General features: G+C 41.0%; 5 protein-coding genes and 1 long non-coding RNA gene across 8 annotated transcripts; 3 read left to right on the top strand and 3 right to left on the bottom strand.

The window, feature by feature from the left end:
• The first annotated feature begins 203 nt into the window (after nucleotides 1-203).
• Nucleotides 204-3,894, top strand: zgc:195245 (uncharacterized protein LOC565483 homolog). 2 transcript variants are annotated; one of them, XR_004657411.1, is made up of 6 exons: nucleotides 204-460; nucleotides 1,760-1,787; nucleotides 2,222-2,372; nucleotides 2,486-2,630; nucleotides 3,237-3,417; nucleotides 3,471-3,894. XR_004657411.1 is itself a non-coding variant. In XM_034877910.1 (5 exons), the coding sequence occupies exons 1-5, from the start codon at nucleotides 320-322 to the stop codon at nucleotides 3,336-3,338; spliced, it is 567 nt and encodes a 188-aa protein (XP_034733801.1). In that variant the 5' UTR covers nucleotides 204-319; the 3' UTR covers nucleotides 3,339-3,894. The 2 variants fall into 2 exon arrangements, 1 of the variants encoding a protein (XP_034733801.1); XM_034877910.1 differs by having other exon boundaries at nucleotides 3,237-3,894.
• A 2,388-nt stretch (nucleotides 3,895-6,282) lies between these two features.
• inavaa (innate immunity activator a) lies at nucleotides 6,283-14,002 on the top strand. Its single transcript, XM_034877903.1, has 10 exons — nucleotides 6,283-6,391; nucleotides 10,154-10,250; nucleotides 10,496-10,629; nucleotides 10,762-10,884; nucleotides 10,968-11,202; nucleotides 11,310-11,363; nucleotides 11,567-11,792; nucleotides 11,950-12,096; nucleotides 12,190-12,886; nucleotides 13,256-14,002. Exons 2-10 carry the CDS (start codon nucleotides 10,187-10,189, stop codon nucleotides 13,346-13,348), a joined length of 1,773 nt encoding a protein of 590 aa, XP_034733794.1. The 5' UTR covers nucleotides 6,283-6,391; nucleotides 10,154-10,186; the 3' UTR covers nucleotides 13,349-14,002.
• LOC117948322 lies at nucleotides 6,683-25,756 on the top strand. Its single transcript, XR_004657412.1, has 3 exons — nucleotides 6,683-6,693; nucleotides 13,575-13,584; nucleotides 25,685-25,756. It is a non-coding gene; the product is annotated as an uncharacterized LOC117948322 (long non-coding RNA).
• LOC117948316 (lymphoid-restricted membrane protein) lies at nucleotides 14,084-18,547 on the bottom strand. The gene is made up of 13 exons (XM_034877905.1): nucleotides 18,049-18,547; nucleotides 17,873-17,936; nucleotides 17,721-17,793; nucleotides 17,603-17,630; nucleotides 16,947-17,087; nucleotides 16,725-16,856; nucleotides 15,806-15,962; nucleotides 15,683-15,723; nucleotides 15,545-15,592; nucleotides 15,352-15,473; nucleotides 15,130-15,252; nucleotides 14,433-14,546; nucleotides 14,084-14,352 (listed from the first exon to the last, which is right to left on the bottom strand). The coding sequence occupies exons 1-13, from the start codon at nucleotides 18,058-18,060 to the stop codon at nucleotides 14,175-14,177; spliced, it is 1,233 nt and encodes a 410-aa protein (XP_034733796.1). The 5' UTR covers nucleotides 18,061-18,547; the 3' UTR covers nucleotides 14,084-14,174.
• On the bottom strand, nucleotides 19,328-21,855 carry rpl10a (ribosomal protein L10a). Of its 2 annotated transcripts, XM_034877908.1 has the most exons (6): nucleotides 21,764-21,855; nucleotides 21,255-21,326; nucleotides 21,072-21,152; nucleotides 19,943-20,091; nucleotides 19,673-19,845; nucleotides 19,328-19,546 (listed from the first exon to the last, which is right to left on the bottom strand). In XM_034877908.1, exons 1-6 carry the CDS (start codon nucleotides 21,766-21,768, stop codon nucleotides 19,376-19,378), a joined length of 651 nt encoding a protein of 216 aa, XP_034733799.1. In that variant the 5' UTR covers nucleotides 21,769-21,855; the 3' UTR covers nucleotides 19,328-19,375. The 2 variants fall into 2 exon arrangements, with proteins under 2 accessions (XP_034733799.1, XP_034733800.1); XM_034877909.1 differs by lacking the exons at nucleotides 21,072-21,152; nucleotides 21,255-21,326; nucleotides 21,764-21,855 and adding an exon at nucleotides 20,722-20,996.
• Nucleotides 22,835-26,254, bottom strand: fance (FA complementation group E). Its single transcript, XM_034877907.1, has 10 exons — nucleotides 26,030-26,254; nucleotides 24,816-25,401; nucleotides 24,547-24,591; nucleotides 24,395-24,451; nucleotides 23,925-24,068; nucleotides 23,726-23,849; nucleotides 23,479-23,554; nucleotides 23,294-23,360; nucleotides 23,063-23,188; nucleotides 22,835-22,963 (listed from the first exon to the last, which is right to left on the bottom strand). The coding sequence occupies exons 1-10, from the start codon at nucleotides 26,236-26,238 to the stop codon at nucleotides 22,868-22,870; spliced, it is 1,530 nt and encodes a 509-aa protein (XP_034733798.1). The 5' UTR covers nucleotides 26,239-26,254; the 3' UTR covers nucleotides 22,835-22,867.
• Between the last annotated feature and the right edge of the window lie 100 nt (nucleotides 26,255-26,354).

Raw genomic sequence — 26,354 nt, 5'->3', positions numbered from 1 at the left:
GTGTACTGTATGTTTCCAAGCAATAAGAACCAATGAACATAGAGTAAAACGGTTTACTGCCCACACTATAAACAGGATATTGGTATGCCTGAATGCATTTGTTGTTGAAGTCAACTTGTAATAGGGTCGTGTTAGGTTGGTTTTAAGCTGCATTTGTGTCTGCTGCAATTACCTAATCTAGCTTCTTGTGCCCTGTGGGGGCTGTGAGGTAATCTTGAATGGCGTAATAAGATTTCAGTGTCTACTACGAATATTGACTACTGCTAGGTGGCACCCGGAGTCTGAGGATGCCTCATTAACAACAATATGTTGGACTTTGATGCAGCAAGGAAACGGACAACAGACGGACTGTGTGAGGAGGTGTGATTCTTTTAACAATGGACTAAAACAGAAATACTGTTTGTGGACAGAAACAGTAGACCTCCACCATCCTGCCATGGAGGGCTCAACTGTAAGAAAAGTGAGTTGTTTTCTTTATTATTAACTCTTGTCTGGTGAGTGAGAGGTCAACGTCTGGTCTGGTGGCCATCTGTCAGAGCTTTAGATGACTTCTGTCAGGCAGTAAGTGAAGCCTCAGTAAATTAACTGTCGTGGTTTATTCTGAATTCCACATGTCCAATCAGCTTTACATCCATCCTAATATTATGTAGATTGTAGACACAAAAATACACTATCCTTGGGACAATCAACAATTACCTTGCAGATTAGGATAATCAAGACTACAGAGTTAGATGCCCCGCAATGTTACAGTCTATTCATTTATGAATTCACAACTGCTTTGTTCAGGTGAAAAGTGCTGGCATCAAAGTTTTGCATCCATAAAGAAAGCTATAAGCTATAAGCCTTTTCCTCAATGAGCATATTGTTGCTTTTTTATGTTCACTTAAATTCAATCTTATTTCAGACAACTGATAATGCCGCATGTTGCATGTAACTATCTTTGTCATGTGAAAAACTGTTCAACGTAGGGGGTTTCATGTTCCAATGCATGAAAAGAACATGTTCGAAAGGTAATATGATCTCAAAAATTCAGCTTGTGATGAAACTATTCACTGGGTCTGTTCTAGGGATAAAGAGGAGTTGTGAGATCAGGTGGAGTGATTTTGCTGGAATTAATCTCAGCCCTGCAGGCTTTGAATGGAACAATGGCTTCCAGCACGTCAGACGCCCATCAGGTTATCTGTCAGCTCAACTACTCTGCAGGAGTCCGAGGAGGGACAGGATCTGGAGGCTTATGTCTGTGACAGGAACAGTAGAAGGCACAATCCCAAATACAGTTCCGAGCTCAAGAATCCAAAAAAGCAGAGCTTAGGGATCTTATTGTCAGCTGTAGGGCAGTTTATGACACACATCTACATGACTTTGGTTACAACAGCATCTACCAGCTGTTACTCGCTCAAAATGTACCTTTCTTCCTGGTTATCTGGTTTCATGGGGTGTGGCAGAGCTAGTTTATCTGTCCGAATGTGTTACAGTAGAATGTCATGCAAATTTTTCATCCCGTGTTGTTATGTTATGAGAGTAATAAATGCAGATATTTACATTATTTTTCTTTTTTATTACTTGTGGAACTTTGGTCATGTTTTGCCAAAGACGCACTGTCCCTTCCTTCTCTTACAATATCTAATTATACCCTCTTTCTAGTCAGGTTAAGATGTTTTGATACATTTACGTTAACATGGTTGGCTCACCTAGTGGCTGTGAAATAACATACTCGTCAAATTACTAACGTGGTGTCTCTTCTTTTTGATGCTGACAGAAACCCGGATATGGACAACACAAAAAAGGTATCTTACTGCACAAATGCCGAGCAGAAATGGAAATAACATTCTAAACTTAAAACAAGAGCAGTTGATGACACTGATGATTAATATTTGATTGATAGAAGGATCACTCAAATGTTTCCAATAGATTGAGGATGAATGATAGACTGAAGATAATGATAGATGAATTCAATCAATGAAATATTTGATTAATAGATTAGGAATTGTTTGATGGACGTATTGTACATAAGTACTTACCTGATATATTGTTCAATTGTTATTCACATGTTTTTTTCCTCTTTAAAGTATGCATTACTTTGTGACTGAAATAACACAATGTCAGCAGTGTCAAACGTTACGCATTTATTGATTTAAAGATTTAATCAGGATTAGTTTAGACCTGAAAGTTAAAAACTAAAGTCAACAGGTAGTGACATGAGTTGTTTTGTGTTCCTCAGAGAGTTCTGTTGGCCGCCAGAGGCTGTCCCGTCAGTCCACAGCAGACTGCAGCGGGGACGAGGTCCTTCAGCCCAGGAAACTGAACGGTTCCTCAGTGGAGACACCAAGCTACCAGAACCTGCACCGGGAACTGCTGCTCAGCCATAAACGGTATAACCAACACCAAAAATCCTCTCTGACTCTCTGATCTTAATGTGTTCAAGATTGAAACAGAACAGGGTGGATTTGTGTGTGTGTAACTGTGACTCTGACTGACCATGCAGGGGCCTGCTATTGGAGGAGAAACCAGAGCTGCAGAGAGTGTTGGAGCAGCGCAGACTGGAGCTGCACAAGGAGGAGGAGATGGCACGACAGCAGCCCTCAGATCTAGAGACGGAGCTCCGTAAGAGGCAGCAGAAGCTGCAAGAGGTCAGAAGAAGATCATAACAAACAGCTTAGAGACATGAATTAATGAAGGTATCATATAACACACAGGGGTTGTTGTTAGTGTTGCTGCTTTGAGCATTAAGGGATTCTGGGCCTATACCAGTAGTGGAAGGTCTATTTACTATTCTATTTAATTATTGAACTAAAGTACAAATTTGAGATACCTTTACTTTACTTTAAAATTTTCTGCGACACTGCCCTTTTATTTCTTTTCAGATTTTATACCTAGTTCAACAGCCAAAAAGGTCAAATTACCCAATATTACGTCTAAAAAAACAAAGATTAGAGAAAAGTCCAAAAAATGAAAAGAAATGTGTGTAGTAGAACTTTTTTAGTAGAATCTTTTTTTACCATTTTAATCATGCAAGACTCCTTAGATATATCTTGTGACCTTGTTTACAAACTACAACAACTAACTGTAAGAAGTAAACAACAACGTCTTTAAACCTGACAGTGTTCGTGCCCAAATACAAACCTTGGTGATGGCAATTTTGTTATATGGTAAATTGCAATGGTCTGACGGTGGATGAGGTGGATAACATTGACTGGCTGAAAGCTGATGCACTGACTTGTCTCTTGTCTTTCCAGTATGAGCAGGAGGAGATCAGGCGGCTGGAGAACCAGCAGAAGATCCCAGAGTTTGTCCGCGTGAAGGACAACCTGAGGCGGACACAGACGTCTGAGCAGTGATGCCCCGAGACTCCCTTCAGCCCCTGCAACATCTCACCATAGTGGCCCTATCGTCATGGTCCCTGTCTGCTAAGTTACATATGGAAAAGAACTTCACAGAGGCACCAGCTCACTACACATCTCTTAGTACATTTTAAATTACATTTTGGAATATCAGAATTTGTAAGGAATCGTACATACCAGGAAACACACATTTAGAAATGTCTTCTAAAATCTTCTTTAAAAAAGTTCTGTTTGTGATGAGGGAGTGGAAGTACTCATTTGATATTCATAATGATGGGCTCAACATTTTTTGGAAGATAAGAAGATGGATATTTTTTATGTTTTTTATGGTCATTACTATTTATTTGTTCAACTTCTCTGCCACACCAGTCTAATTCTTTACTTTCAATAAGACCACTGTAATATGTGATTATTAACAGAGACATCTCAACAGAATTGGTTTGCATTAATAGAAATCCCCCACAAGTGTATGTTTGTGTATCTGTTTCTGTCATGACTTTTGATTTTTAGTGTGTCTGTGTCCTGTGGAAATAAAGGTTTTATGGTTTGCAGACATGTGTTGTTTTATTGGACACAATTTAAAGCACTGGGGATTGATTTGCATGCAGCTCGTCTCCCTGAGGGCACTCACACTTCTTTCAAATGGGTATGGGACTTTGTTTAATTAGCTGATCTTTTCATTCCATCACGGGATGAGAGGCAGAAGCACAGGCCATCTGGAGGAGGCTTTTTAGGATATATAGGCTAGGAATACCCAAGGGCCTGGTTAAGGCACTGGAGACAATTGTGATAGTCAGGGAAGCCACAGACTAAGGGCAAATAAAACAGCCTGTTTGGTGTTTTAGAATTGCATTTAGAGAAAGTGAAATCAAACCAATGAAACCGGGACTAAACTAAGAATGTCACAGGATGGCGTAAGAAACCTGACTCGATTAAAAACACCAATATAATAATATTATATCTCAGAAGGTTGAATTAAATTTACTGAGGGCAACACAAATGTATTAAGTACTGGTCACATATAACAGAGGGAAGCAACTTCCAACTATTTCTGCAGTTAGACCCAATTCTGGATCAATTCTTTAACATCAACTGTAGATTTCAACACGGTTTTTAAAGAATTTTACACTGATCTCTATAGGATATTATCTATTATCTATTATTATCTACCTCTACCGATGAAGAAATACGTCCCTTCAATTTCGGAAAATATTTTGCTCTTGGAAGGGGAACAAGACAGGGCTCACCTCTGTCTCCTTTGTTGTTTTGTTTAGCTATAGAGCCTTAGGCAGCAGCCATAAGGGGAGGCTTACTTTCCAGGTGTTATGGTAGGAGGTTTAGTGCACAAACATATTCTTTTATGCAGATGATATATTACTTTTTGTGTCTGAACCTAACATATCAATACCGTCTACTCGGGATCATTGACTTTTTAACAATTAAAGGTTACGCTTTAATAAATATGTGACAAAAGCAATGTATCGTATATCTGGGTATCTTATTACCGGCCCAGTTAAAAGGTAATTAAGTAAGTAATGAAATTAAGTATTATTCTAGGTATGCCCATGCAGAACCTGGGGACTGGAACCTGGACAGCCCTAAAAAAAGACACGGGAAAGGGATGTGAGTATTACACTGAATGATGAGGAGTGGAACACAATCTGTGATGTTAAAACGATGTCACGCAATATGAAGGTGCGCCTTGTTCAGTTTAAGATGGGCCGTTATTATTTTGTTAAAAAATGAAAACTAAAAAATTGTTAGTCACAGAACAAATAACATTTACATTATTTTAGTAACACAACTCATGCACAAATGAAACCCAAAGTGCTATACATAATCAGGGGTGAAGGAAGTATTTGCACATAATCGGCAAAATGTACTTAAAATATCAAAAGTCCAAAATACTAATAATTAAGATTGTTAGGTTATATTTTATTATTATTATTTTTATTAATATAAATACCCTATATTATATTATTGGATTATTGATACTGATAAATTTAAATCTAAACAACATTTTAATGTTGTAGCTGGTCGAGGTGGAGCTAATTCTAACTACTTTATGTCGCTGAATGTGTAACAGAAGATAATATTGTCTATGCTAATAATAGAAAGCCTATTTAAAAATCTTAATCTGCACAGTAACTAGTAACAGTGGCTGTTTAAAGTGATATCAAATCGAAAAACTCACAAAAGTATATCCAACTTGAAATTGAATAAATAGGCTACTCTTTTAGCTAATATAGACTTAGGCTACTAGTTAGGCTACCTTTTGCCACTGCTGATGCAATAAAGAATAAAGTAATGATTAAAAACAATCCTCCCATAGCATACAATATTGTCCTCGATTTAAGTAGCTAGGTCAATAGGCTGTGGTTTAGAATAAAGTTAAGGAGTCAGCAAACAAAATGCTCCTTCACCCGTCTCCAGAGTAGGCCTGTTATTAAGTTTTAAGGTATAGTAGGCTATGGATGGGTGGCTCGGCCCAAACATCCCACTTTGTTCTTCTTTTTTCATTATCGTGGCGGAAGATAGAGCAGAGTGTTGTTCATCACAACCAACTCATACTCACCAGCTGTCTTGGGTTTACCAAAACTTGCCTCTCCCTCCGGCCTTTCTTCTTTTGTGCCCACTTTCTTTTTTTTTAAGTTGAAAGCCCCCCTTAATGAGTCGCGTGCTGTGTCAATACGCAAAGCGTGTCTGGAGAGGCAGCACCGTCGGACCAAACCATTTAAAAACTAATCCGGGTAGATCACCGACACCACTAAATGTACCTTTTCCAGTTACAAACTTACTTAAGTGAAAACATATAATTTTGATAAAGTATACAAAGAAACTATTATGTTTTAAAGTAAATGTAAGAACATATTTGTTAGTAAATAAATGCTTTAGCTAAACTCAATTAAGCTCTTCCCCCTTCACCGAGACAGTGAAGTTGACTGAAACAGATGTCCCAAGCTTACTCTCATATCGAACCAGAGAAAGTCTGGACACCTCCTGCTATCGCAGAGAGGATGCTGTAGAGGAGCAGATACATATTATATGAGGTGAGTACACAATACTTTACTTAGGTTAACAACATGAACAATATAAAGGGAAAACGCTGGACAGGGAAGGAGCTGCAACATTAGTACAATGTATTAAGCTAGGATGAAGTCTGTGAGGCGAGTGATGATTTTGTAAGTTTGAAAACTTTACAGAGCAATTAGCTTAACTGGATTTGCCATTTGGGCTGTATATACATCTTAAAACATGTAATTAAGATTTACTTACTAATTTTCAGTGTTAACTACATTTACTCAAGTTCTGTACTTAACTACAATTATGAAGTAGGCTACTTTACTTGAGCGTTTCATTTTCCTGCTGTACTTTAATTCAGAGAAAGGAATTGTACTTTTCACTTCACTACATTAATTTGACAGCTATATAATTATCTAAATAGTAAACAGTCACTTAACAGATTAAAACTTTACATTCAAAACATACAGAAAATATGATGCATTTACTATTGACACTGTAAGTACATTTTGTCGATAATACTAATGTACTTTCATTTAAGTGAACATGCAGGATTTGAAATGGAACATTTTCATAGAGTGATGTTGCCATTCATTTTTTATTTAGTAAACTAAAGGGAGGATCTGAAAATGATCGGTGCACTTCTTCTTCTAATAGGCTACTATTTTTCTTCAAGTTATAACACCTCAATGTTAAAATCATCAGACAAAGCAAGTTTGAACTAATTAATACAAAACAGCTACTATATGGAAGACTGATTTGAGTCTCTGTAGTTTAATCACTTGCTCTGATTCGGTACCATGATTATAAACAGTTTGCTTTTACTGAACAACTCTTTAGGATTTATATTCAACAGGCCACTTGGTGGCAGTTGTTTGTGCCCAAGGCAGCAGAATAAACACCATCTCCATCCGTCCACATGTTGACAGACATGCAGTGCTACTGTGGTGCTAAAGACAACACCTCTGTGTTGTTATGTCTCTGGACTCCCCCCCCCCCCCGTTCTTTTGTAAGCGGGTATTTGTGGGTGAAAACTACTTTGTATAGCCACATCCTACCAAGGGCCCGAGATGACCATCAGTGTCCATACAGAGGCCTCAGAAATGATGACTCAGAGGGACAAGATGTCATGCTCTCCGGTCAGCCCTTCAGCCTCTGGAGAACAATGGCGCAGCTCCACTTTCCCTCTGTATTTATGCTGTCGTTGGGCTGTGACAGAGCTGGTGTGTCTGGCCAGCATATGGCCTCCAGTGAGAGCAGACCGATAGGGTGCTTATTCATTGTCTCTGCTGGAAAAACATAGACCCCTGCCCCTCTTAACGATGTTTCCCTGACCAAAGAAAGAAGCTGACAGCATTAGCATTAACTGTATTTTGCTGCAGTCTGTGGAGTTTCCACACTCGGCGCTGCTTCTTAACAGAAAGATCTGACTCCAGTGCCACAACACTTCATTTTTTTCTCTCCCGCCACTCCCCCACATTGATGCACTTTTCTTCCAACAGCCCAGATTGTGTGCAGAGTGGATCCATTTTGCTGAATGGATTTTGGCTTTTCATCAGACTCTGAAATAAGGCATGCTGTAAAGTCATTTGGTTTCTTCCATAGTATCAGCATTCAGTAGAGAGTCTTAATTACAGGGTTCAAACAGGCCTTGGTCTAGTTTCAGGCATCCCTTACTGTTTCCTCTGCAAGGCTGGTCCCCATTGGTAATTCCAGGGCCGACCACAGTGGTTATGAGTGTGGCGGTGGTGGCAGCATTCCAGGAGATTGCAGCTCCAAAGGCTCATGGGAAAGGGTGGGGGAAGTCTGGGAGACAGGGAATCCACTTCATGATCTCTTGCCATAAACACCCACTTCCGTGGACGTTACACTGTCACGGTCTAGTGAGCAGCAAGGATGGGTGGGATGGTCCCATCCCTGACACGTTCCTAGATAGTCGTCGTTAGAGTTGATCGCATACGCCACAATTAAGATGTTATGACTACATCAATCAAGCCGGGTGGAGACTGTGCTATCAGCAGCTATTCCTCCAGGAAATGGACTGCTATTCCTGTTACACTCGATCAAGAAATTTTTTTTTGGCTTTTTGTAACAGTGGGATTTCTACACTCCCAGGACTCACGGTTTTTAGCAAATGGCATCAATATCTTGGCAATAAGCGGTAACTAGTGAGATCTGATGTTTTATCCGTACTCACCCACCCAACCACCCACTTACTCAGCCGAGACCTCCAACCACAGACTCTTGTGAGCGTCTTCAGAGAGTTATGGGGTGTAAGTGGGTAAATCCCACATTACCCGGCCTGTCTCTGATTACCAGGCTGGATTCCTGTTGACTGCAGCATGGAGCCATATGTCTGAGAGTACAGCAGGCCTCAGCCGTGCACATTAAAAACTCAGCACTGTTCCTTTCCCCATCTCTCACTGCAGCCTTGTCTCAATATTGGCCCTACAACGCAGCTCAGGCCTAAAGCAGAGTTGTCAGCAGATATTGAGCCCACAGCAGATTATTGAGGCTGGTTGGTGGATACAGCGCCTTTGTTGCAGTGTTGTCTTACTGACTCAAGCTGCCTGTGCCTCATTGTACTATACAGCTACTCATAGCTGCGTCAGTTCACATGAGTTGCGATAGTGAATGGGTCAGACCTATCGGATACAAAATAATATCCTGTCTACCTCTGTGTCCTACTGGTCCCTGCAGGAAAAGGCCTGATACCAATCTCCAAACATAGAAGATGAGACAAGAGTTGAGGATTATACGCAGCCGCCTTAGGAACACATTCATTCATGTGGTGTCTGTTTGCATGTCATTTTGACTCCCTTTTTATTCACCCTGATTAACAACACATTATTTACTTCTCATATGAGCTTTGTTTGCATGATATTAATGCAGTGATGGCTTAAGTTCATGAACTATGATTTTATGAATGTTGGCATTGAAGCAATAAGCGTGGCTAACATACGGCGATCTCACCAAAACCGCCACACACAGTCCCCCTTGCCAGGTTTTGAAAGCCTCGACTTATCACTAAAATGGTTTCTCCAATTTGTTGTTGTTGTTGTCATTGTTTTCCTCTTCTTGCTGTCATTCCTCTCCACATCATGTTTTTTGTTTTGTGTTAGTCAGATGTTTGGTAGAAAGCAACAATGGAACGGAGCGGGCCATAAACATGAATTGTTCTCGCCTGTTTGTGAAAGTGTGACAGTGAAATGGGCAGTGTTGCAGAGGAGTCAGCAGGGACCTTGTGATCTGATGCTGCATGGACAAGTCCAGCATTGAGACATTCTTCCACTTCAAAGCCCCCAGAGGGTTTTCTGGACACTGGTTGAATAGAAGATGAGGGAGGGGTGTGTGGGGGGGGAACAGGTGCAGTCCATGAGTAGGGTAATTCCTGCTGCCATCTGCTTTCTTTTTCGGGGTCTGGGCTCTTTAAACGCCCTCTGACACGCCTCATCGCGACACGCTCCCCAGGCCAGCCGCGCCATGCCTGGTCACCATGGCACCATGATTCAGATTAACCCCCGCACATGTGCCGAGTCAACCGTGGGGGTCTGCCTCTTTTGTGAGGAAGCATGGGAGGAAGAAAGGGGTGGAGGAGGAGGGAGATGGAGAGCTGCATGGCTAAGTGTGTGAAAGGACACTCGCCAGTCATTCACTTGTGTTAAGTAAAGCAGCAGCAGGGAGCATGAATGAAGCCATGTGGTACTAGGAAAACAACAGGAGAATCTGTATTCTTATGAATGGCCAATCTCATTTTTACCAATCTCAGTTATATCTGCTCATTTCAACAGGTGCTTCTAAAAACAAAAGAGCAGAAAGTCAAGATGACGGCCATCGAGAGCAAAGAGGAGATCAGTGACACTGACAGTGGGATAATTGTGCACTCTGGTATGAACATCACCACAAAATACAGCATCTAAATTCCACACGTGTCATGTTTAGTTTGAGTCTAAAAACATCAAGCTAAAAAAAAAAGTTACATGTCACATTGTTGTATTTATTTATATTTCAATACCTAATTCCTAGCTCACTTTTACGATTTATAAACATTTTAAGAGGAAACGGTGAATAAATCCAATGGTCACCTACAGATCCTGATGAGGAAAGCCTGATCTTCTGTGTGTTCACCGCAGGTCCAGACAGCCCCACGTCCCCGGTGAAGGAGCTGACCACCCACACCAGAGCCCTGAAGCTGAAGCACCAGTCTCTGGAGGAGCGCCTGGAGCTCTGCCTCCTGGAGCTCAGGAAGCTCTGCATCCGGGAGGCTGTAAGTCACTTCTAGTTGACAACATATTAACAGTATATTAAAGCTCTAAATGAGTGGTTTTATTTTCAATTGGTGTATAGGTGTCACACTTTTCACCTTTTTGTAATCAACACTTTTATTGTGAAATCAAAGGAGCTGACTGGGAAACTGCCCTCAGACTATCCTGTGATGCCCGATGAGAAGCTACCGCGGGTCAGAAGGAGGATTGGAGCTTCCTTCAAGCTTGACGAAGGTCTGATCCATCTGGATAAACAGGTACGGGAATCCATTCAAGTTGACTATTTTTTGGGAGAGAAAGAGATTACAAAACTAAATGTCAGAATGTCTGTTTATCCCAGGATTCCGAGCTGCAAGTGCTGGAAACTGACTTGGCTCTTCAGCGGCAGATTTATGAGGCGGCTCGCAAACTCTCCCTGGAGGAGAACCTCAGTAAACCACAGAAGAAGAGCAGACTGCAGCAGTGCAAGAGGGTAGAGAAGAAGGTGAAGGATCTGCAGGAGGCCGTGTTCCAGCACAGGATCAAGAGCGAGTGCAACTCACCAAACTTTAGCATCTCAAACAACCAAAACAGAGGTGAGTTAGACTGCTGTCCCCTTCAGGCCATATTGTGCACTGCACTCATTAACATCATTCTTTGGGTTAGAATGGACACTTTTTTATAATATTCTTTCTGTATGCAGATCTGTGCATGTCTGATGACAGTTCCCTGTCTGATGTGGTGGCCCTGGATGATGGTGAGTAGGGAGTATGCTTATATATGCTATATATGCTTATATAGTATATGCTTTGAAGTTTATCACTCTCAGACTATCATGCTTAGATTTAGACATACAGTATAATAAGTATTAATTTGAAGGATACAATAGATAATGTAGATCAGAGATATTTTGAAGCAGCATGATAGTGACTGTTTGATTTTCTCTGTGATCACACACAGATGTAGACTTGCCCGGCCCTCTCTCTCCTCCAGTGTTGGGCACTTCCTGTTCAGATCCCCTCCAGTTGTCAGCCACAACCCTTCAGTCGTCCCAGCAGTCATCAAGTCAGCTCAGCGTGGAGTATGAGCGCTCTCCCATCCAGAACTCTCCGTGGAAAGAGTCCAGTCTGGATCAGCCTTACCAGAAGGCCACAAACCCTCAATCTGCTAGCAGCAGCAGGTCCAGGTAGGAGTCTAGTGTGTACTATTCACCCATTGAATACACAACTCCACTGGGTAGTGTGTGTCAATATGACTATAAGAGAGAAAAGAAAATCAAAAAAAGTAAACCAACTTGTCAGTATTCATATCTCACATCCTCCTTTCTGTTTTTTTGTGCGCAGTAGTCCAGCAGGAACTCAGGTGTCTGCAGAGAGCATAATTCCTCTGTCGCAGTTTCTAAAGAACACGGCTCTGCGTCAGAACAACTCCACCAGCGCCCCCTCCACCCCAGAGCTACATGTACGCCGACAGTACTCCCAGTCCTTCAGGTACACAGAGAAGTCATATACATAAGTACACCAATGCACACGGTGCATCACAATATGTGAACTATAATTTTACAATTTCACATGTCTCCTCAGACTTCCCAAAAGTAAGCCACATGCTGACAAGGAGCGCCTCAACTCAGAGAACAATCAAGGGCGAGCCAGGCTGCCGCAGCGACGCTGCCTGGCTGATTTCCTGGTGCGTTCTTCAGAGAACTCTCCCTTACGCCCTTACCAGTCCAGCTCGGAAGACAGCAGCTCGGAGCACTCGTCTTCCTCCTACATTAGCTCTCCAGGCAGGGATGGACCCACTGAGATCCCAAAGCTCTGCCCGCCGCCTTACGGATTCCACTTGGGGGCACAAAAGATAGGGCTCTCCAACTTTGCCAGCTCACACAAGAACATCAACCAGCCCCAGCCCAATCCTAGCTACGTCAGGGCAATAGCAGAAGATTGCCCCCTCTCCCCTCAAGACCTGGACATGGGAAAGTGCTTCCTATCCTCCCCTCCTGTGGCACACAGCCCTCAGCAAAGGCAGTGGCAGGAGGGAGCGTTCTCCCCGAGGGGAATCCTAAAGCCCCCCCCGCCTTACACCAGGCTGGTGCGAACGCCTTCACTGAAGGAGTATCCGAACCACGCCATCAGGCTGATGCCCAGAGACATCGTGTCAGAGGAGTTGAAGTCCTGGCATCAGAGGAATCAGCTGCAGAAGTTTCGGCCAGGCTGCGTGGAGCAGCAGAGCTTCCTGAGTGTCAAGAGCCCCACTTCACCTCATCTGCCACCATTTAAACAGGTTGGTGCAGCCAGTCTCTTCATTATTTCCTCCATAAATCGATTAGTTTTTTGGTCTATAAAACATCAGATATCAATGAAAGTGTCCATTACAATTTCCTGGGGTCAAAGGTGATGTCTTCAAATTTCTTGGTTTGTCCGACCAACAGTCCAAAACCCAAAAATATTTAGTTCACAATAATGTTAAAACAATGAAATAGCAACAAATACTCACATTTGAGAATCTGAAGCAATCCCATTTTTTCATATTTTTTGCTTGAAAAATGACTGAATCGGATAATTAAATAGCTGCTAATTAATGTTCTTTTATTTACACACTATATGTATGTGCAGTATGCATAAGGTAAACCCTGATTGTTTTTTTTCACAGGGTTTGGGTAATGTGATTCTCCAGAGAGCTGCAGATGGGACTCCAGTCCAGTGGTTTGTTGCAGAGGATTCTGAAATCGTGAGCCAGGTGTAACTGAACGCTTTACTACTCGGCAGTATGTCCAGTCGGAGGGCCGTTATTCCTCTCGTCCTCATCTCGGTATTTATTAAGGCTTTTGACTCTCTGTGAGATAGTACGTTGACTCGAGAAGATGAGCACATTTCTCTCTCGTCTTTTAATTTAAAACTTAATGTAAGGTGTTATGTCACTTTTATTTATTTTAAATTGTTTTCCAATAGATGTTTCTAAAATTTCGGAGGTGAATGTAGGTTCATACAAAACAGATTTGCTGTAGTTTCAGGAACTTCCTTGTGTCTGGCACACATTTTGCACATGAAATTCATCTACAGTAGTTTTCAAATAAGTTTCTCCATTTCTAATATAATTTTTAATGTTATACTATTTTTATCTTTTAACGAGAATTTCATCTTTGTAACATGAAGACTTATAACTAAAATGTCGATACAGCTTTGAAAATGCATTGATATATATATATACGATATATAGGTCAAATTTGACATCTAGCCATGAAGTGAAGTGAGCTGAACCGTTTGCTACTAACTCTTAATTATTAATCCCTGATGCCTTAATCGGTGGTTTGACTGCAGTATGGAGTTTTCTTACTAACCAAGTGATTGTATCAGTTTTGATATGTTTTGTATATTTATAATAAAAAATGACAGCTGTAAGTGATGTGTTTGTGACTGTGTTATCTAGAAGGTATTTAGAGTATCTTAAAGTATTTCGAAACACACAAACAACCAACAGTGTCATCAAATGTTTTTATATCCATATCCAAAGACTGATACAGATGTCTCAGCTGTCTGCATGCTTCATGTTCGCAATACAGCCACAGAATTTAGACCGCGTCCTGATGACTGAATATCCACGGCTCAGGTGGTCCATCATGAAGCTTCCACAAACAGTAAGCCAATGTTAGGACACAGAAAAGTACAAACAGGTAGGTGCAGAACAGCGCCCAACGACAGCGATACAACCAGTGAGCCAGCGGATGATTTCTCCTCAAGGAGCCACACCTGAGGACAGCATTTAGTCAGTGTTTGTCCAAAAGAAATCCACAGTCACAGTTGTCTTTTAAAAACATAAATTGACTTACGGACTCGCAGAAAGCTGTTGGTTAATATTTGAACTTTTTTTCTCCTTGTCTGCCTTTTTCTTTGATAACGCAGCTTTGCCCTTGTGTCTCTGTCGCAAAGTCTCCAGAGGGGACCTGTAACGAAGACAGTATAGTGTCAAAGCAATGTTAAAAAGGGTGGACAAAATATTTGAAAAAAAACCTAACTGGTGGTGTTATTTAATAGTCTTTAGTCTGTACTGATGTAAAATATAGAAAGTCACTGTCACAATTCTATATTTCACCAGAAATGATCACACACATATACAAATTAATTCCATTCTATAAAATCAGGCAGCTCAAGATCCCCTGAGCAATGAGCTCTGGGCTCCAGCAACTAGAATTCCATTAAAAAAAAAAAATCTCTAAACTCTCTCTATAAAACAGAGCCTCAGGATTGGGTGAAAATCCAAAAGCCACCTTAGAGCTCTTTAACATTTTAGTTTTCTATTAACTGGAAACTTGCATTGTTGCTCTTGCAATTCATCTTTTTTTCACAGCAGGAAATGCATATGTGTGTTTCTAATAACAGTAATACTGGCTGTTAATCAAGGTAATTAATTACACTGTTGTCAAGGAAGAACAAAAATTGAAAAAAAACAGCAAGCACTTCTTCAAATGTGGTGTTTACGGCAGGTTATTGTGTTGTGATGATGTTTCTGCTATTTGGATTCCATACTTTTTGTTGTGTGTCTTTCTGGTGGCCAGCTGTTTCGATGGGAGGTACTCTGATTTGGGGATGGGAGGTGAAGGAAGCGCAGCAGCTGGAGCTTCTGTCGGAGTTTTATCCAGATCCAGTGGCCTGAAGAGAGAAAAGAGAAAAGGGAAATCAGGTGATGTGATGCACAATGTTGATCATGTTGCCCAGGCACAAAGAGTAAAAGTAGAGCCTCTAGTTGACTTGTCATCCACTGAGCAGCTGGACTCTGATCTCAGGGGGGGAGACGGGCAGGTGAGGAAGGACTCCTTGCTGAAGGACCTGCTAGGAGTAGCTTGGGTCTTTAAGTCTTGCTTTATCTTCTCCTGTAGAGACAAAGGAAGAGACACTCATTTGGGGTTTCTGGATGAAAACAACTGTAAAGAAAGTGCCTTACCTGGATTGGGTTGGGAATAAATGTTACGCTGACTCTGCGACGAATGCTCTAGAAAATAACAAAAACAAAAGGCATATTGAAGTGATGACTAGGTGGCTACCCATTTTAGATGGAACGATAAGCCAAACATCTCCATACCGGATGACAGGTTTTCTTTCTGATGTCACTTTCCTCTGGATCTAAAACAAGAGATTCAGTCAAACATTGCACACGGCAGAACATGATGAACACAACAAACACCACAAGATGGAATCGGAGAACCTGGCGATGCTCTTTGGTCGATGCTGTTTCTGCAGGAGTTCTGCTGCTGGATCGTCTTCTTGGCCTCCTCCAGCTCTGCCAGGTTTCTCTCATGTTGTCTCCTCAGATTCTCCACATGAGCAACCATAAGTTCGACTTCATGACTTACTCTAGCCTCCTGTTGAGATCAGGAAATGATGATGGAGACTTCAAAGATGACGAGTCCAAAGATTTCAGGTCATTTGCAGCTTTATTCGAACACTGAACAAAATCATATGACACAATGAGCCTACTCTGTCCACACACGGATGTCTATACACGAGTGACCAATTAGCATTACAATAAATGCGTTTTTTACAGTCTTCTTGTCCTGCACCGGTCAGTTGATCTATTTCTGTGAGACAGGGTTACCTTTGAAAGGTTGAGATACTTCTACTAATTTTACAAATTCCGATCTATTCCTGCAACCTAGTGTTCACTTCAGGTTTACAAACGGTATATATATATGTACATAACTATTTTATAATGTGTTAAAGATCATTATTAAGACATTATAATGGTATATGGTTTTCCAGGATGGTTGCTGCTCCTAAAACAGTCTACAAACCCTACACACGTCTGTTATTACCACACATTTTAACTTTGATTGTTTCTTATTTGGTAATTAATATTTAGTGTTATTAAAGTAAAGTAAATGTTTAATGGGCTGTAAAATGTCTGCCTTGTGGCTTATTGTACACTGTGGGCTACCACGCTAATACATTATTTTATTAACCAATGATTAAATCATGAACAGAAACTTATAAACCCATGATGAGAATGTTTTTTGATGAGAATGTCTATTCTGGGACTCTTTCTTGAAGCTCTGACCCGCAGATTGGAAACCACAGTCTCAAGGGGCACTTAGCTATCCAAATATCAAATAAGAGTCTCAACGGACCTGGTGCACAGCGCCCAGCACCTCTGCTGTGTTGGAGATTCGTTCCACAGTCCCACTGAGGATGTCCAGAGACAGCTCCAGCCTCTGCAGGATCATACTGCGCTTACTGTCCAGACACAGGCCTTTCAGCGTCTAAAAATACACACAAAAACACACACATTTGCACATTGATGGCGTCATTAAGGCTTTTGTTTTTTTTACATCATCTGTCAGTTGTTGCACCTCCAGGGTTTCTCTGCCTCTGGTCAGCTCCAGGTGGATGTTCTCCTCAGCCAGGTTGCGGGCGTGCTCCTCCGCCTGCAGCCTCTGCTTCAGGGTGTACTGATCACAGCGGAAGGCCAGGGCGATCTGACAGAAGGCCGTCTGGAAGCAACAACAGCTATTTCACTCAGGTTTTACATGAACCCTTACATTTCAAACCTTAATGTGTTGTCAGGTTTTAAGCTGTAGTCTTTATGGTTGAAATGTTAATAACTATAAATTCAATTTTATAGAGATTTTTTATCTGTTGCCTGGATATCAAAAGATTCAGCATAAAATCAAGAACTACACTCTTCAATACCTTGATGAACAAAATGTTACTATTAAAACATTAAAGGATAGGTACACAGTTTTCAAGTCTGTGTTCAACCAATAGTCAGGTCCCCATATGACTGGTGTTGTTTGTTGTAATCATGCTTCCTGTGTATACAAGCTTTTAAATACACGTTTGCACAGGATGACAACAGTTTTCACTATCACTTACGTTACAAGAGCTTTAGGGAGGGATCTTTTAATGGCCAGTGTGATTATAACAAGCATGATATTACATAAGGCACAACAAGCCAATATTGCATATCATCATATTGTATATCATGGTGAAAGAGAAGGTGACCTACCTCCAAATCCTTTTCTGACATCTCCACACTCAGAAAGCAAGAAAAGTTCAATGAAAAATCAGATTAACTCATGTTGTCTAGATAAACTCTGATCAATTTTCATATGAGGCTGTGTCACCTGTTGAGGCCTACACGTTCTATAATGGACAGCTCGTTCCAGTTTGTGACTGAGGGCTCCTCTTGACTGGTTTCTGTTGTAAAGACACAACCCAGTTATGATGCAGAGCCATTATACTGGTTCCTTGACCTTTTGTGGACATGTTACGTTACCTTCTTCACTGTCTTCATTGCCCAGCGTGGTGGACAGACTGTAGTTGGTTGTCTCTGCATCAGGCTGAAATTAGTTAGAAACATTACCTCTATTACTAAATGATACAGCATTACTATAAAGTTGTCTCAGTATTAAGAGGAACAGGTGACGACAGCTGGTAGATCAGTCAACTCACCTGGGAGTTCATCAATACATCAACTGGTGTCTTCAAAAGAATAATCCAAATGTCTTCAATTATTCAAATCCTTTTAGCAGTTAACGCTGGATTTTTCATTGTTGCTGTAAACACAAATACATTCTCCCAAGGTCTTCAATGGGTTTGGTTCGTTTATCCCCTGTACTGAGAATAGATAATCCCATTAAGAGATCCACAGTCAAACCAGAGCAGGACGACTGCCCCAAGAGGCTCGGGGGGGGGGAGTCGTGGCTGTATTTGTTGCTGTGTTTTTATCTATAATAAATAAATGCCGGTGTTGTCCCAAGTTATGGATCAAATGTAACAATAAATGTACCTAGTACACTGCACTAACCCCAAACACTGCAAAGACACATGGAATATTTAAATACCTGTAAATCGATTGGTGGATACATGTACCTTTACTCTACACAAACATGACACAAAGGGGTGTACAATAGTGTTCACTACAGTATTCTCCCACTGATCAGGTTAGCTATGTCAAGACAGGTGGACTCCATCATCATCTGGGTTATTTTATATTATCCATGTAACTACAGTAGGAGTACAATATTAGACCTGCTTTGGGCCAACCCCAGACCATTAGGACAGCGTTGGCCAGACAAGTTTGATTACTTCAAGAAACTCTTAGTTGTCCAATAATTACAATGAGGAAGGGGGGGGGGGGAATTGTCTTGGTTTCCTTACACCTTTTAAAATGATTCTATAACGATGGAGTTCAAGCACCAAAGACTGTACATTTTATAACGATTATGCACAATAAACCTTTGCAGATCTGCAAACAAGTCTGAATGAAATACTAGGGTCAATGGGAATCCACATCATGTTAAATATTCAGATTAATTGTAGAATAGATTTTTTACATTCACTTGCTATACCCACATGTCCAACAGTTGAAAATGTAAAGCGCAACTTTTCAGCCTGAATACATTAACTAAAAAGAAATAAATGAGGCTCGATCACCATTCAACATCATTTAACTCAGGAAGAAAAACACGTTTGACTTGTTTTTGTTGCTATGTAGTCTTATTCACTATTGGTTTAGTTTCTTTCCATCCATAATTTCTTCAAAACCAAGTGATCAGACAGTAATAGAAGCCTAGTATTCTGTTAATGATTTAAAAAGTTCTAGTTCCCAAAAAGATTTTATGTAACTATAAAACACAAGATGATTTAATTACCAAGTACCCTAAATTTTAAATATTACTGAGAATTACAACAACAAAAAAAATGACAAAAATAAAACCCCCAAAAACTGTCAACTTTGGAGCCATATCCAAATTTTTATTAATAGAAAAGCGGCTATTTAGTAGAGACGTTGGGGTTTGCCCATGGTGCTCTTGACGTAGAGGGCACGCACGTTCTGCCAGTTCTTCTTCAGCAGAGACACCAGGAAGTTAACAGCCAGGTGGATGTTGTACACAAGCTCATCCTCTGTCATCTTCACATGTCCTACAGCCACAGCCAGACACAACACCTACAGCACAAAGCAAAGAAAATATATTATTTAATAACCCAACCACCAATTTCTTCAATATGACCTTTTTGTCAGGTGACAATCAGTAAAGTGGCATGTGTTTTTTTTTAGTAGTGCTGAGCGTACCTTCTTCATCTGGAATTTGATGGTGGATTTGACCTCATCCACCTTGGTGTTCAGGTTCTCGTTGTGGGTGAGCAGGGAGGGGAACTTGCCGGCCTTGTTCAGCCCAGGACCCAGGATACGGGGGATCTGCTTGATCAGAGACTCAGAGGCCAGGAAGGCATCATACTTCTTAGCTAGAGGAGGGCAATTGGAAACGAGAAATGTTTTAAAAGGCCTGACAGCAGTTGTTACAAATCAGGTGTCTCGTGGGTCATGAAGCCAACTTCGTACCAAGCTTCTTGACCATCTTTTTGTTCTTGTTGAGCTTCTTGAGAGCCTCGATGTCCATGTGTGGCAGCTCAGCGGCTTTGGCCTCGTCACAGTGCTGCTGGTCTCCCAGGATGCACACGGAGAATTTGGGCCTTGGAAGAGACTTCAGCCTGGAGATTAACAAAGCTGTTAGGAGACACTGCTCCCAACCCAACGTCAAACAAAGGGGCATCACTTGGCTGTTAGGCAGGGTATGGTTGACAGAATACTTCTGCAAAGTTCGCAACATGCTGGTATAATAGAGCATACCGTTTACCCAGGAACTCGGAAGCCGGGAATGACGTCTCACCCAAGTTGAATACAAATTGTTTTTTCATTGCTTATTAGCTTTAGCATTACCAGTTTATACCAAGTTATGCTGTCTTTGTGCACACAAACAGTGTAACAATATTTTCCAAAGAAAATACAGAAAGCACTGTGTGTATGACTAATTTAGGAAGACAAGTGACACAGAAGCGCTTATAACTGTATGTGACTACAGCTTTCACAACTGTCGATGCACGAAGCAGCCATGTTGGATTTTTAGCTTGGGGTACACAGAGGTTGCCCCACAAAAGACAAAGATATTTATCAGATTATTCCAGTTTACAAACTTTGTGTAGACCAACTGGAAACTAGATGCCATTCATTTTTTTTGATGAAAAATATTTACTTGTCTAGAATAAAGACATTGAAACTCATGCTCTGCCATTTACCAAATGACACCTCCCTTATTTACTGTGTAATAGAAAGAGCCTTACCCATGCCACCACTGTGGCCGGTGTCCAGCTGACCTCTTTGATAACGTTATGTTAATTGGTCGGCTTGAGGACATGAACTTACCAGCTCAGCCACTCAAAGCCTCCCCTCATGTTTTAAGACCCAGGGTAGGGGTCCGCCTGCTTCACCTCCACCAGCCAGGCTGGGTCAGCTCAGTCAGACTACCCAGAGTACTTCTCCATGTCTGCCCCTGGCCTGTCCGGATTTATATATTTTTTTTTTTACTTTTGAGATTTTACGGACTACTTGCCATATAACAGGCTGTTGTACAACTTAGACAGGGCTGGACGCACACAGGGAAAAGGTTGGGTGAAACAGTAAAAGGTCGAACCTGACAGTGCCGGAGAAACGCTTGTCCTTCTGGGGATCATAGTTTTTCAAGCTGATCTGCAGCTCCACCGTCTCCGTAAACCTGCAGACAGACAGTTCATAACGTTACGCCGTGTCCCATTCACGCATATTATCATATGTGTCACAGGTTTACCAGCTTTCCCCCATTTGATTATGAACTTACTTCCTTGGCTTGGTCTGAGAGCCTTGCAGGACCTCCTTCACAGCTTCGTACAACGTATCCCTCGATACCTTACTGTAACATAAAAATTATAAAAACACGTTAAATTGAAGTTAATTATCTGAACACCTCCATAAACAGTTACTTCGATTGGTCTATGACGGCGACCAAACAGTCATAAATAAAAGGTATTAAGTTGGGAAAGTTTGCATAAGATATTATCTAGGATAGCCAATGTATACATCCGATGCTTGATTGTATTCAAAAACACGTTTAATTTGAGTTGATGACAGCGGATTACATCTAAAACTCGGTGTGGCGATCCTAACGTTACAGCGCGAGATGAACCGGTTCCGCACCAACACTTTCCTTCACCCAATTCTAAATAATATTAATAGATAACATAACTGCGGCATAAATAACTAAACCACAAGCTGAGAAGGGTTGTACACCTCCGTTCGAGTGTGTAAAGAGTTCTTATTTTGACATGTATTAGTTAAAATGGGTCTAACCTCATTTTAGCGGCGTGTCCCTCCCGTCTCGCTACGATGAAAAGGAAGTTTAAGCGGAAGTTACGCAGGATAAAGGCTGCCTTTTTCTGACGTCATCAAAAAGAGCGAACCACGTTTTTTGTTTTTTTTTACTATGCTACACACATTCCCATAATACCATAGATTAACGGTCTATGGACAATACTAATTGTGACTTTGTAGAATATTGTTTACTCGTGTCACTTATTTGATGTTTCTAATTTATTTGATTTATATTTATATATTATATTTGGATTTATAATGGATGTCAGATTAGTATTTTTATGACATTGTACAATATGTTTGCTGTGCTCAACATATTACATTTTCAAAAACGATTTGTAGACTGAATTGACTAAATGTAAAGGAATCCAATTAAATAAAGTTCAAAAGATCCTGTCTTTTTTTAAACTACACTAGTACAAGAAAGCTGTGTATTCTAAAGCCAGGCATAAAACGGATATGTATATTCATGGTAGAAGTATGTTTTCTAAAGAAAAGAAATGTTCAAAAATAGTAAAGCCCTAACCCACAATTTAAATATACTCCATATAAGTTAGAGTCCTGAATTCAAAAGAAAAACGGAGAAGCATTATCAAAAAAATGTTTTTAAAGTATTAAAATAAAAAGTATCCAGGCAGCAGAATGCCATTTGTCCGTGTTGTATTACCAAACACAATATATTATCTAATAGCAGGATTTCAGTGTTGAAGATGTATGAGGTGGAGACAATTCTACTCACTTCATTCACTATTAACAGAATATTATATAACCATGCATCATCTTTTACAAGATGATCACATTTTTTGTATTTGTATGTAAAATCTGAATCTTCAGGGTAACTTGTCACTATAGCTATCACATACAGTAATTGGATAGTCAAAAGTTCAATATTTCTCTCTGAAATGTAGTGAAGTAGAAGTTTAAGGGGCATTAAATGGAAAAATTACAGTCAAGGAACTCCAAATTGTATTCAGGAAAAGTACTTAAGTAAATATACTTGAGGTGCTTCATTTTTTTTAAGTCAAAATATTGCCAACCAGTACACACTGACTTATTGAAACAGTTTTATTGACAGGCATTAGGTCAGATTCTTTTTAAAGCAGCTTGGAGAGACTTTTTCAGGAAGGTCTCATTTAAAATCAGGCAACCATGCAGGGAGTGTTTGTGTGCAGCCGTCACCTGGAAAAACAGATTGTTACACAGTCAGTGATTCAAGATTACAAATACTATTTCATCCACTGTTCAGCCATTATACATGATTAGAATGTCCGAACTTACATGACTGCTATATTTGGTGAGGACTGTTAGCATCATCTTTGCAAACTTCACAGACTTCGTGAATTGAGGACCATTACTGACGAGCTGTTCGGTAAACTGTGTGAACATTTCTTCACTCAAGTCAGGCTGGAAAAAATAAAAATAAAACAGGCATCTCAATAACAGTGTATAGTATGACAAAGTACAATGACAAAGCAGCACCTTCCCCATGAATAAACATGTCAATCTTACCTTGGAGTCTAGCAAGCTGTGGATAATGGAGAGCACGGCCTCACTCCACGCTATTTTGAATGTCATTCTGGGGAAAAGGAGGTAAAAGACTGCAACAACAACTCATAACCATTCAAGTCCACTATTATGTGGCGTTTCTTGAGATATTACAGCAGTAAATACATCATTTAAATGTTGCATCTTACTGAAGCACCAGCACTCTGTAATGGGAATCCAGGCAGCCTTCTATCAGTCTGTTCAGAAGCTCAGCCTGTGGATTCCCTGAAGACAAAGCAAAGTTCAAAATAGAGGACTCATTGACGTAGGGGCCAAGAGGTGAGGAACAAGGTTGCAACATTCAAGCATCCTTTCCTATGTTGGAATGTTAATAATGTTAACATAAATGTTAATAAGAGATTGCTGCGCTCAGTCATGGCTCACACCATTCCTCACCTATGTTCTTTTCCTCTAGAACTGGTCCGATCAGGACATGGCACATTGGTCTGGGATAGCGGCTACACAGTGTCATAACTGCAGTGACTAGACATCTGGAGGCCGGTTCTGACAGGAACAGGACCTGCAGCAAAACATTATCCTGTCAGTATCAATCACACTGACGCATTTAGCATCCTTTGCATATTCATTGATGGACCTTCTTCAGCAGGAGGCTCTTGATGAGTGTTGCTGCCGTGCTGTAGCTAAAGTCAAGAGAGGGACCCAAAATACTGCTGCACAGCTTAGGCAGAGTCTGCTCCAGTAAGTCCGGGAAATTCAGCATGCTGCATAACACCTCCACCTAAACAGGAGAGGTAGAGATGTGAGCAAGCAAATGAATAACATGAGTGGTTCAGTAAAGCTCCCTGACTGGTCTATAGGGTATGTTTCTTTTGCTGAGTGCAGCAGTAAAGCACAACAATCTAAACTAACCAGCGGTATTTACGGTGATAATTAATAATCTGTCTGTTTCTCCATTTTATTTCTTAAATTAGAGCTGCTATAGATTCAGTGACATCTGTACAAAATTACAAACACATTTAAATATAGTGCATTTTACACTTAACTAGTGTTACTGCGGGGATAAACTATCAACAAAACGTCAGCTATACTATGTTGAGGACATACTTGGCCGGGGTCACAGTCGTTCAGCACTTTGAACACCTCCATGGAGCTGTGGTCCCACTGCAAACAGACAGTCATAAAATATAGTGATTACAAAGGTCAGTCCCAGTCTGTGCTTACTGTGCTGGCTAGAAGAAAGAAGACATTTTTCCTACCTCTGTCTGACTTTCCAGTAATTCTTTTATTTGAAGAACAGAGACCTATATAAAACACAAAAACAGACCAAGTTTTGTTATTCCAACTGTAACTGCAAACTGTGTGATACAAGTAAATATAACGGTCTTTTAGCACACCTCATTTGATCCGTGTGTTAACTCGCTATCAGGGTCTCCAATCATTTGAAAATTTGGAAAGAAATCAAATGGGATTATACATTTCAGTGCAGACAGGACAGATGAAGCCTGTCCTGCCACAGTGTCCCTACCTTTACATGTTCAGGCAGGGCATCACATGAACAGTCTGGTGCTGGCTGCAGTTCTTCAGGAGGAGTTTCCGCTGGAGCATCACATCCTAATCTTCCGGATGCCTCTGCTTTTGCGCTCTGTTCTTCAGCATCGAGACTCTCACTACCACAGAGATCCATCTTTATCCGTTTACTCTGCTGTCCCGTTTCCTCACCGTCAGAGTCCATAGTAACAAAGCTGCCCTTTCTTTTCCGTTGTGTACCCGGCTCGGATAAACAAGATGCACTCTGAGATTCAGATTTTACTGGTTGACCGCTGAAGCACTTGGCCCATCCTTCAGTCTCACCAGAACCAACCAAACGCTGTGAAAGCTCCTTGAGACTCTGGTTGCACAGTGGAGTATACAGAGGCTCTTCATTGTGGGTCCCCAGGTTTCTTTCCAGCTGTCTAACCAGAGCAGTGACCCAGGGACTTGGATTAAAGTCCTGGCTGAGGCATTTCAGAAGATGGAGGACAGTGGCCCGGGGAAGAACCGATTGGACCAGATAGATGAAGGAGAGCAAGTTTTGCTTGAATAATGTTGGAAACAGGCACACCAGGGGTTTACTAGAATAGTTGAGGAAATAAAATGGTAGAGGAATAGGCATGTTATGGTAGATGGCCAGTTTGTCTTAGGTTGGCATTTGTTGATTTAATCTAGCATCTGGTGCAATGCTGAAGATTATCATTTCATACTTAAATTGAAGAGTCATTACATAACATGTTAAGTAAAAACAATATTTTTCTCTTTTTTTGTAAGGAGAACATGGAAAGTACAAATATCTGGCATGCCACAACGGCATCACGAGGTTATTTAATAGACATTCACGCTCTATGATATTCTGTATAGACCTTTTCACAGTTGTAAACAAACATTCTAAATGGACCCGAGTTGATTTCCTGTTGCAGTGTATGAATGGCATCAACTTACGAGGTTAAGGGGCCAGGCTGTTGCCTAGTAATAGAATTCCATGGTTGAATTAGTGAGTTTACCATTTTAAAGAACTAATAACTGTAGAGCCAAGGTGCCTACACTTTTCTAAACTACACTGTTTCTATAGCAACAATGTCCTGGCGTTGGCGTTTCTAGGTTAAAGTCTGGCAGAGAGCAACTTCATCCCTTAGAATAGTCTCCTCTACATTGAGTCGTACTAATTTTTTTTTTATTTTTTTAAATCAATTAAGGTCAACTTACACCGTTAGTGGCTGGGCTTTAGTATCTGGACACGTTACCTCGCCTTGACACAGGGTTTCCATGAGGTTGGACAGTGACATTTCAGGGTTTGCTCGCTGCTGCCTGTGGAAGACTTCCAGGGCTCTGTGGGCACCGGAGGTTCCACAAAGCGACCGAACCAGCAGCTTCGACTGCCCATCAAACCGACTCAGAAACGAACCTGGGTCCATACTATCGGGTGAAGTTTCTTAAACTGTCTCTGGAAGTTTCTTTACTGCCACGCCATGGCTCTATTAAGAGCCTTAAAAGAACGGGCCAGCCCGCCAGGTTTGTTGACGTTTCTTCT

Source organism: Etheostoma cragini, chromosome 7 (assembly GCF_013103735.1).
Source record: "Etheostoma cragini isolate CJK2018 chromosome 7, CSU_Ecrag_1.0, whole genome shotgun sequence".
Lineage (NCBI taxonomy): Eukaryota > Metazoa > Chordata > Actinopteri > Perciformes > Percidae > Etheostoma > Etheostoma cragini.
The sequence above is the reverse complement of the archived record's forward strand: the minus strand, read 5'-3'. Positions and strand labels throughout refer to the sequence as shown.

Excerpts from the sequence above, each read along its gene's own strand:
- zgc:195245 (XM_034877910.1), top strand. The coding sequence starts at position 320 with ATGCAGCAAGGAAACGGACAACAGACGGACTGTGTGAGGAGGTGTGAT. Across the intron at positions 461-1,759 it reads AGGGCTCAACTGTAAGAAAA|AAACCCGGATATGGACAACA; the intron begins GTGAGTTGTTTT and ends TGATGCTGACAG. Across the intron at positions 2,373-2,485 it reads CTGCTGCTCAGCCATAAACG|GGGCCTGCTATTGGAGGAGA; the intron begins GTATAACCAACA and ends CTGACCATGCAG.
- inavaa (XM_034877903.1), top strand. The coding sequence starts at position 10,187 with ATGACGGCCATCGAGAGCAAAGAGGAGATCAGTGACACTGACAGTGGG. Across the intron at positions 10,630-10,761 it reads AGCTCTGCATCCGGGAGGCT|GAGCTGACTGGGAAACTGCC; the intron begins GTAAGTCACTTC and ends GTGAAATCAAAG. Across the intron at positions 12,097-12,189 it reads CAGTACTCCCAGTCCTTCAG|ACTTCCCAAAAGTAAGCCAC; the intron begins GTACACAGAGAA and ends ATGTCTCCTCAG.
- LOC117948316 (XM_034877905.1), bottom strand. Across the intron at positions 16,857-16,946 it reads GAGGCAGAGAAACCCTGGAG|ACGCTGAAAGGCCTGTGTCT; the intron begins GTGCAACAACTG and ends GTGTATTTTTAG. Across the intron at positions 15,474-15,544 it reads TTATTCCCAACCCAATCCAG|GAGAAGATAAAGCAAGACTT; the intron begins GTAAGGCACTTT and ends TTGTCTCTACAG.
- rpl10a (XM_034877908.1), bottom strand. Across the intron at positions 20,092-21,071 it reads CGTTTCTCCGGCACTGTCAG|GCTGAAGTCTCTTCCAAGGC; the intron begins GTTCGACCTTTT and ends GTTAATCTCCAG. Across the intron at positions 19,547-19,672 it reads TCAAATTCCAGATGAAGAAG|GTGTTGTGTCTGGCTGTGGC; the intron begins GTACGCTCAGCA and ends TTTGTGCTGTAG.
- fance (XM_034877907.1), bottom strand. The coding sequence starts at position 26,238 with ATGGACCCAGGTTCGTTTCTGAGTCGGTTTGATGGGCAGTCGAAGCTG. Across the intron at positions 25,402-26,029 it reads AAAGCCCAGCCACTAACGGT|TAAACCCCTGGTGTGCCTGT; the intron begins GTAAGTTGACCT and ends CAACTATTCTAG. Across the intron at positions 24,069-24,394 it reads ACGACTGTGACCCCGGCCAA|GTGGAGGTGTTATGCAGCAT; the intron begins GTATGTCCTCAA and ends TCTCCTGTTTAG.